Source organism: Hyperoodon ampullatus, assembly GCF_949752795.1.
Source record: "Hyperoodon ampullatus genome assembly, chromosome: 14".
NCBI lineage: Eukaryota > Metazoa > Chordata > Mammalia > Artiodactyla > Ziphiidae > Hyperoodon > Hyperoodon ampullatus.
This window is the reverse complement of record NC_136927.1, coordinates 50,658,650-50,668,900: the sequence shown is the minus strand read 5'-3', so window position 1 is coordinate 50,668,900 and position 10,251 is coordinate 50,658,650. Positions and strand designations below refer to the sequence as shown.

General features: G+C 47.7%; 1 protein-coding gene across 1 annotated transcript in view; it reads left to right on the top strand.

Moving 5' to 3' along the window:
* Window positions 1-9,756: 9,756 nt before the first annotated feature.
* The window catches only part of TMEM270 (transmembrane protein 270), a gene marked incomplete at both ends in the record, with an annotated part of 2,639 nt that continues 2,144 nt past the window's right edge, over window positions 9,757-10,251 (top strand). The window contains 2 exon segments of the mRNA XM_079719052.1: window positions 9,757-9,772; window positions 9,868-9,959. Coding sequence (XP_079575178.1) covers window positions 9,757-9,772; window positions 9,868-9,959 — 108 coding nt within the window.

Below are 10,251 nucleotides of genomic sequence, written 5' to 3'. Positions count from 1 at the left end.
AACCTAAAATCCAGTTCCTTACCAACCTCATCCTTAACCTCTCTCCTCCTCACTCTGGCATCCTGGCCTCTGCTGATCCTGGAACATGCCACGGTGACCTCAGGGCCTTTGCACTGCTGTTTTTTTAATGGCCTGGATCACTTCTTTCAGATCTTTGCTTGACTGGCTTGTTCTCAACCTTGAGGTATCCACCATTTAGAATGAACAAACGTTAACATTTTGCCATTATGGCTTCTGAATCTTCAAAAGTAGAAAAAAGGAAAAAGCATGACAGATGAAGCTGACGTTCTCTCTGACTTTCTCCCTCCTCCATCTGCTGCTCCAGGGAACCAGCTACCATCACAAATGGGCAGGGACCTTCCAGGTCTTGTATCTTAAAAAAGATTTTCACTGTATATATGTTCAGAACAACATATAATATTGCTTAATGGGCTTGAAAAAATTATACAAGTGCTATCATTTCACAGCTATTACTCTGTAACTTTCCCTTTTCATGTAACACCGTGTTTTTGAGATCTGTCCACATTGATGCACACAGATTGCATTCATTTTAACCACTGCTTAGTCATCCCTGAGACAGATGCACCCAGTTTATTTATTTCCCAATTGATGGAAAAATGCTACCACACGTAGTCTTGCACATGTTTTTTCATTCACAGGTGGATGCTTCTGGAAGGAGTGGTTTTCAGACTGGGGTTTGCAACCCATTAGGAGGTAGTGAAAACAATTCAATCAGTTGTGAAATAAAATAGATAGAAAATAAATGCGCACATTGCACGTAATAAGGGTAATTACTGTTTTGTTAACTTCGTGTTTCAGTTTCACATGTCTGAGTAGTGGGCAGCTTTGTACAGCACACTCCTTACTGTGGGTGGCTCTCAAAGTCTGAAAACCAAGTCTGAGAGCCACCCACGGTAAGAAGTGCTGGGTCAGGGGATGAGCAGTGCCTGATGCTCTGGTCGCCCATGAACACATCCACGCACGGTGAAACGTCAGACTTTTTTTTTTTTTCAAGTGAGTATGAGATAGTATCTAATTGTGGTTTTAATTTGCATTTCCTTCCTTACTAATGAAGTTGAACATCTTTTCCTACGTTCATTGGCTCTTTGGTTTTTCTCTTCTGTGAAGTGCCTTTACCTATGTGTTCTACTGAGTCATTTGATTTTATCTTATTGATATGTAGGTGTTCCTTAGATATTCCGTGTATTCTGGCTACTGGTCCTTGGACTGTTTCATGGGTTGCATACACTTCTTCCAGGCTGTCACTACCTTTTGGCTTTGCTCCTACTGTCTCTATACCAGATTCAGCAACAAGGAGTTTACCAGTGACTTGGGCCAGGGCAGTGGCCATGGAAGTGGGGAGGCAGGGGCTGAAGCTGTATGGCCAGTGGCTGGTGACTGCATGACTTCTTTCAACAATATCATTTAAATGGTCAAGTGAAGGGGCACTGAGGAACATTTTTTTTTCTTTTAATAAAAATTGTATACATTTTTTTGGGCTGTAACTTGCGGCTTGGGAGATCTCAGTTCCCCGAGCAGGGATTGAACCCCAGCCACGGCAATGAAAGCGCCAAATCCTAACCACTAGACCACCAGGGAACTCCCCAAGTTGTATACATTTAATGTGTACAACTTGATGTTTTGATACACATATACATTGTGAAATGATCACCACAAACCAGTTAAACAACATTTCTGTCACCTCTACATAGTTACCGTGTGTGTGTGTGTGTTGAGAAGATTTAATAAAAACTATCCTCTTAGGATATTTCAAGTATACAATGCAGCACTGTCAGCTGTCATCACCATGCTGTACATTAGATCTTTATACCTTATTCATCCTGTATAACTGAAACTTTGTACCCTTTGATCAATATCACCCAACTTCCTGAGCCTCTGACCACCACCATACTACTTTCTGTTTCTAAGAGTTCATCTGTTTTTTAGATTCCACATATAACTGAGGTCATGCGGTATTTCTCTTTCTGTGTTTTGCTTATTCCACTGAGCCTAATGTCCTCCAGCTCCATCCATGTTGTTACATCTCACGTGTGGGAATGTAGATTAGTACAGCCATTATGGAAAACAGGGTGGAAGTTCCTCAAAAAATTACAAATAGAACTACCTTAGGATCCAGCAAGCCCACTTCTGGGTATAATTCAAAGGAATTGAAATCAGTATTTGAAGAGATATTGGCACTCCCATGTTCACTGCAGCATTATTCACAGTAGACAAGATATGGAAACACCCTAAATGTCCTTTGATGGGTGGAGGAACATTTTCTTTAGGACACAAGGAACAAGCAGGGAGAGTAGTTGAGGATGGGCGTGGGTGTGGGTGTGTGGAAGATCCCAGAGGGAGGTCTAAGTGAGCTGGCAGAAAACAAACACATGAAACACATTGGTTCTGAACAAACTGATCAGTAAATGAATTGGTGAAAATTATTTGCCATGGTTGTTTTTCACATGTTGATTTTTGTACCACGCAGGTGTGACTTTGCGCAGGTGTTGACGTGTTTTTTCCCATTTATCCAAACTTTTTTTTTTGGGGGGGGTGAATGTTTTTGAACAATGGGATGGTTTGGCAACTTTGTATCCTTTTAAAGAACACTTTTTAAAGCATTTTCATTCATTTTGTGTAAAAAAATTCTTTTTTTTTGCGGTACACGGGCTTCTCACTGTTGTAGCCTCTTCCGTTGCGGAGCACAGGCTCCGGACGTGCAGGCTCAGCGGCCATGGCTCACGGGCCCAGCCGCTCCGCGGCATGTGGGATCTTCTCGGACCAGGGCATGAACCTGTGTCCCCTGCATCGGCAGGCGGACTCTCAACCCCTGCGCCACCAGGGAAGCCCCTAAAAAATTTTTTTGAATTACTTTTAAGGTAACAATGACCCTTTTTTCTATGGTTGGGATTTCTTTTGGAATTTCACGATCTCGTCTTGGGTTCCAGGTGAATTGCTTGAAAGTGGTTTGGTTGCAATGAATATTTCCACATATTGGTTTATGAATTAACAAAATGCGTGCCCCGGGGGTGATTTCTTTTTAGAAATTTGCACATATTTGAAAGCAATTTTGTCCAATTTGTAGCTTATTTTGTTTTTTTTAAAAAAATTTTTGTGTTCCTTCTCATCTGCTGACGCTGACTTCTCTCACCCACCAACCCCCAAGCACTGGTGTGCGGTCAGGTACTGACCAAAGCACTTTACAGACACTATTTCATCGACTCCTCCCCATGACCTCACTTGGCAGATTCTATATATAAACTATACCCCAGTTTTACAGATAAAGAAATGGGGCGGGAGCATAGACTTGTGATTAAGCGGCAGAGGTCAGTTCAATTCCAGGTGTGTCTGACACCGAAACCTTTACCCTTAAATCAGGATAAGTGCTCGAGCTTTCATCCGTTTTTAATGATTTTTTATTTTTTTTATTTTTTTTATCGGTACGCGGGCCTCTCGCTGTTGTGGCCTCTCCCGTTGCGGAGCACAGGCTCCGGACGCGCAGGCTCAGCGGCCATGGCTCACGGGCCCAGCCGCTCCGCGGCATGTGGGATCTTCCCCGACCGGGGCACGAACCCGTGTCCCCAGCATCGGCAGGCGGACTCTCAACCACTGCGCCACCAGGGAAGCCCTAATGATCTTTTTTTTTTTTTTTTTTTTTTTTTGCATTTAAGTGGTTTCAATCAAGCCATCTTTAGAAAGAAAAAAAAATACAAATTCCAGTAAGTTTGAAGGCATATTTTATCATTTTTGCGTACTTCTGGGGGGAAAAAATGAAGATTTGAAATACAGTGAAGTTTTAATATTGGAACGAGAAAGAAAGGAGAATGTCCTGAACATTTCTCGGTCGTTTCGCCTCCAGCAACCCAGGCAGGACGGGACCTGCACCGGGCGAGCTCCTCGGAATGACTCAAGGTTGTTGTCGCAGGCTGAGAAGGGACAAAATCAGCGACGGAAAACTTTGCATCAATTTGCGCAGCGCGCTCGGGTTCGGCGGGCCCCCGCGCCCCTGGTGTTTGCTGCCCCCGTGCGGTCGCGCCGCCGTCCTGCACCTTCAGGGAGCGCATCTGAGAACCCCTGGGACTGCGAGGAAGTCGAAGGCGGGCTTCCTGCCTCTCTCGGCCTCTGTCCTGGGCCGGGGAGGAAAATCTCCGCGGAGACGGGCAGGGACTGGGGAATGGCGCCCCCTGGCGTTAGGCAAGGCAGCGGCCACTGATAATTCGGTTATGCCACCAGGTCCATCCCATTAGGGAGTGGAGGTATTGTCCGATACCACATAGCACAATAGTTCATGGATGGCCTGGAACCTAAGTGTTGAGTAGGAAAGAGAAAGGAGTGGAGGGCTCCCTACTGAAGGATCCAAGCCGGGGGTGGGGTGGGGGGGCTCCTTCTGCAGCAGCTCCTGCTGCTTTCATTCCAGCCTGGCAGGTGGGGATCTCCGAGGCCATTACTCCTTCATTCATTTATTAATTCAACAAATATTTATGGAGTTCCTGCTATGCACCCGGCGCTGTTCTAGGCACAGGGCACAGTAGTGAACAAGATTCATGGTCCCGGCCTTCAGAGGTGGCTTGACATGAAGGTCAGGAGGGAAGGTGATGGGGTGACTCTGACTCTGGGGTTTCTGGCCTGTGGGACGGCATGGCTGGGACTGCCCTTCCCTGAGCTAGGTTACGAGGAGGTCCTGTGTTGGTTTTACACTCCAGGAGCGATCTCTGACCTCTGTTACTAGATTTCCAGCCCTCTGTGTTCCTCCCTCCTGTGGTCTGAGAGCCGCAGAGAAGCCTTGCTATAATCTAGCTTGGGGACCAAGATGAGGGCCCTGGTGAGGGTGGGGGACAGTTGATTGGAGCTGAGACTGAGGCCCGGGCCTGGCATCCTAAAGGAGCTTGAGATGTAGGTACCTTGAGGGGCAGCCCTGGGGGCAGTGGGGCAGAATGAGGTCTCCAGCTCCTGCCTGGACCACATGGTCCAGGGAGTTTGGTCAAGATGATGTAAAGGATGATCAGCTCAGCCTTAGTGACAGTGGAATTCTGGGTATGGTGATGCCAAGTGTTAAAAAACCAAAAGTCAACTAAGTAAATTGAATATCTAATTGGCTTTATTCAAAAATTCATGAGTAGGGCAGCATCCCACCTAGCAAGCAGAAAGGTGCTCTGAGGAGTTGTACAAAATGGAAGGCTTTTACAGGCAGAAGGAGGGTGGGGCAAGAAAGTAAAGACAGTGGATTAATTTAGGCAGGGTCGGGCTTCCCTGGTGGCGCAGTGGTTGAGAGTCCGCCTGCCGATGCGGGGGACGCGGGTTCGTGCCCCGGTCTGGGAGGATCCCACGTGCCGCGGAGCGGCTGGGCCCGTGAGCCATGGCTGCTGGGCCTGCGCGTCCGGAGCCTGTGCTCCGCAACGGGAGAGGCCACAGCAGTGAGAAGCCCACGTAATGCAAAAAAAAAAAAAAAAAAAAAAAAAAAAAAAAAAAAAAAATTTAGGCAGGGTCATCTTCCCTTAGGGGTAGGCAGGGGGTCTTAGGCAGATTACCTCACTGGTGCTGACCAGGTAATTCCAGACTAATTGGTTTAAAACACCACTCCTGGGAGAGGCTGAAATTGCAGTTAGGTTAGGTATTAAGTCTTGGTGGGGCTTAGCACAAGTGACTCCATTTTGGGCCTGTTGTTTCTTTCTAACAACTCTCCCCCTTTGATCAAACTCTCAACATAACTGAGAGATGTGATCAAAATTTTAAGTGTTAGTACCACTCACCTACTGCTCTATAGTTCTCAGTTTTTGGTGATGCTGCTTTGTTGCTGAATCTGTGTAGTATTCACAGGTTGCACAGACTCCAGACTCACAATTTTTTAGTCAATCATTCTCTTTGCTCCTTTTTTGAGGTCCAGTCTTAGGGAGATTTGTTTGGTGATTAGCAGCTGTAAATATGCCTTTAAAGCTTTAGAGAGAATGAAATGCGCCAGAGATATTATTATAACTATAAGCGGGATAATTCCCAATGTTAAGAGTGCACTTGGGAGCCATGGGTCTCCAAGACCCAAACCAGTCAAAATCAAATTAATCAAAGAAAGACCCCATTGAAGGAGTCACCTTTTTAAGCCAAATCGTTTGCTCAGTGATCTTATGTAATTGAGTTTCAGCTTCCCCAGAAGCATTCATTCTAGGTACAGCAGGTGGTGTTGGCCACAGAACAGCTCAGCTAAAAGATAATCCTGTTATAAAGAACAACTTTGGCCAGAGAGTCTAAGGATCTTTGCTGGGTAGCTAGTGTCTTAGCAATGGAATCGGCAATGTTTTAAGAGTTAAGGAGAGGGTTTCTGATCATACTCCCATTGGATTTACTCCTAAGCCAGGGGTCATTCAGGTTTTTAGTGCATATGGGGTTAGAATCTTCTAGCCTGAAATAAAAAATTGTTCTAAATTCCAGAGCTTACACCCCCTAGCAATGGCCTGGGAGATATGGGTGATGACATTATCTTTCCAGGCCAATGCCAGGGTAAAGGAGAGGAAGAAGAGAGAGTTTCATGTTTAGTTAAAGTATAAAATCTTGATCCAGTGTCCTGAGTGGAAACAGTCTACTTTGATGTTAGCTACTTTTCTTCCTAGCCAATTTGATTTCGATGTCTCCAGTGTTTGCACAGCACCCACCAATTTTTGCAACTTTTTGGCTTCTGAGATTCCTGTTAGCAATAGTCTTTACTGGACCCAGTCCAGCTCAAGTTGGACCCAATCCAACTCCAGCTGGTAACCACCAATTCCTGGGGAACTTTGGACTGGGGGAAAGCATTGAACCAGCAGACCTCAGCAAATGAAGACGGCAGCCTGAATCCAAACAAATGGGGAACTACTGTAGCCATGGCAGTTCCCAATGTGGAATGTGGGGAAAGATTCCAAACAAATGGGAAACTGCAGACTAAACCACCAGCAGTTCCCAACATGGAATCTGGGGACAGAATCAAGGGCTGGGGTTTCCAAACAAATGGGGAACTACCTGGAAAGCCAATTAGACCAGGAGCTTGACGCAAAGAGAGCAGAGCTCACAGTCATGAGGAACTGCCCCTGGCTTCAGAAATGGTGAGAAAGACAATGAACTAAAAAAGGGGTGTGCGGGTACCACACTTGTCTTTCTCATTGTCCCCAAAAGCCATCAGAAGTTCACTTTGGATCCCACTACTGCCACCAAATCTGTTAAAAGCCAAAATTCAACTGAGTACCTCTGAAGATCTAATTGGCTTTATTCAATAATTCATGAACAGTCAGCATCCCATCTAGCAAGTAGAAAAGTGCTCTGAGGAGCTGTACAAAATGGAAGGCTTTTATAGGCAGAAGGAGGGCAGGACAAGGAAATTAAGAAGGTGGATTATTTCGAGCCAGGTCACCTTCCCATAGAGGAAGGCAGGGGGTCTTAGGCAGATTACCTCATTAGTGCTGACCAGGAAATTCTAGATGGATTGGCTTAAAATTCCACTCCTGGGGGCTGAAATTGCAATTAGGTTAAATATTAAGTCCTGGAGGGACTTAGCACAAGTGACTCCATTTGGAGCCTGTTGTTTCTTTTTAACAGGGGTCATGGTGGGGGGCAAGCCAAAGAGGGGAGGAGAGACAGGATGGAAAACAAATTGCAAATGCTAGTTTCAGCCCCCATCATCTGACTCCCAGCAATCGGGCTCTTCCCAAAACCCGCTCCTCCTCCAACCCCCACCTTAGTGGGCAGTACCTCCATCTACCCTTTGCCCAAGCCTTCTGAGGAGGAACCCCTGACCCCTGCCTTGCTTTACCTCTCTTTCCTCAAACTTCTATTGGGAAACAATTCCCCCCAGGTCTCCTGTGTTTCTGCAGAGGAGATGGTTGCTTTTTGTTCTGGGTGATCTTTTCCAGCATGCCTTGGAATATGTAACTTCTTCTCAAAGCACAGGCATGGTCCAACATGATAAAGATAATGTCTCTCTCAGGAGCAAAGGGCAGGCTTGCTTATTGCTCATCAGAAAAGATTGGGGTTCCCTAAGCTCAGGGTTTCTCTTCTGTAATTCACCCATTCAGTGTACAGGTACCATCTGCCCCTTTTCATGTCATTTGGATTTGGGACTCAAAGAGCCAAAGCAAAATACTTATACTCCAGTTTACTGCTAGTGCTGTAATACATTGTCCATCCTCTCTGACCCATGAGTCTTGTGCCTTCTACCAGCATCCAAGAAACCCCAGCAGGCCGACTGGTAGCTTGCAGCTAGGGTACCATCTTGGACCTCTCACCATTCTTGACAGCTTCTAACTCTGTCAGTTCCACCTTCCACATGTTTCTGGCATCTGTCCACTTCAGCCCCCGTCCTGGCTGCCATCATCTCGTGCCTGGAGGGCTTATTGTTGTGGGTTCCTATCAGATCTCCCCCTTTCCCCCCAAGAGCCCTTCTCTGCCCTAGTCTAGCCTCCTCATGCAGCTGGAGGGACTGTTGTAAAGTCCCCACTGATGTCCAGTGCCTTGCTGCCTTGGCTCTTCGATGGCTCCTATCATTTGATAGAATATTCTGTGACCCATGTGGTCCTTGCTGACCTCACCATCTACCTCGTGCTCCTCCCCACCTCCTACTTTATGCTCTAGTAATACTGAATTGTTGGAATCATGCTGTTCCCTCTGCCCGGACCATCCTTCATACTTTCTTCTCTGGAAAACTCCTACTCATCCTTCAAAACTTAGTTCAAGGTGGCCTTTCTGAAGCCTCAGCGACCCCTCAGGGACATAGTGTTGGAGACACAGAGGGTGGGTAGGGGAGGGGCAAGGGCAGAGGACAGAGTGGAGGGACTTTGCACGCTCTGCCCTCTGGACCCCTGCTGTTGCCCCGTGGGGAGGAAACAAATGGGTGAACAGGACTTGCCCTGGGCAAAGGTTGTCTTTGACCTTCCAGGGACTTATTATGGCAGGTTGCCATGTACAACTGGGCGGGTCGTATCCTGCACAAGGGTCCTGGCCGAGGAGGGTAGTGAGACTGAAATCGCGCTGTGTGCCAGGGCAGAGGGGCCCTTCGCTCACGGTGCCCTGCACTCACAGGACCCTGCCACCAGAGGGCGTCTTTAAAAATTTTCTAAAAGGTGTGAGAGCCTCATCTTGAAGCATCTTGGGGCATCTGCTGGGACCCAGACAGGAAAACAATGCAGGAAACGCTGTGATCAAGGTTCTGGATTCTCCCAGATTTCTAGGCCTTTGACTCTGATTCATGGCTCCAGAAACCTCTCTGAGATGCTCCAGGCAGCCTGTGGCCCTGAGTGCTTTCACTCAGCCAAGTGCCCCCTTTCCCTCTGAGAATGCCTCTCTCCAGGATCCTCTGAGGCCTTTTGTGGGCACATTTTCTCTCTCCTGCCCTCCTCTAACTGAATCTCAGAACCCACTGACACATCACTAACATCGTAGAATAAAGGTCACAGCCGCACTTCTCTGCTTCTGTGACTGGGGACCAACCTTTAGCAAAATGCAAGAAGGATGGATGGGGGGAAGGGTTAGGTAGGAGATTTCAGATTTGGGTGGCTGAGGCTTCCATCTGCCTCCAAACATTTTGTCACCTGAGGCCCTGGGGGTGAAGATTTCTATATCCCAGGCCTTTGCTCCTTCGGGATTTGGAAGGACGTGGGAAGGCACAGCGCTCTCACGCTGCCTTGGCCGCCCGTGCTGGGTGGACGGGAGGTTCGTGGAGTTGATGTCCACGGGAGCAGTCTCCAGTTAGGAAGTCGACAGGATGTGGAAGACAAATATCCCAGTTTCCGTTCAGCAATGGGACGGGAGGCAGGTAAAGGACAGCCTTTTGCAGCAGCTGGGCCCCCATGGTAACTTGACCCCCACCCTGCAGTATCTGAGAGGTCACCCTGCCTCTCCCACCTGGAGGAGGGGTAGGAGGGACAGACGTGGAGGCTGTCCCTCCGGTCAGATCCAGCCTCTTGGGGACTCTGCTGGCGGTGGTGAAGCTCTCCGCACTGGTGAGTGGGGTTTGGGGGGCAGGGGGTGAGGGCCGCCTCAGAGCTGCTGGACTCCGCAGGTGAAACAAGGTGGCTGCCTCCCTCCCGGAGTGATCCGACAGTTCTCAGAAGCCCCACCCGCAAGCCACAGTGCTGGAATTTTCTCTACAGAGGGTCACTCCTGTGGGTTAAGTTTGCCCTTCCCATCTGTCTTTTTCAAACTTGCAAATGCTTACCATTGGGGTCATGTCTCCAAATCACAACTCCTCAGTGGGCTGAGTTATCAGGAAAAGGTCCCCTGAGTCTGCTCCTG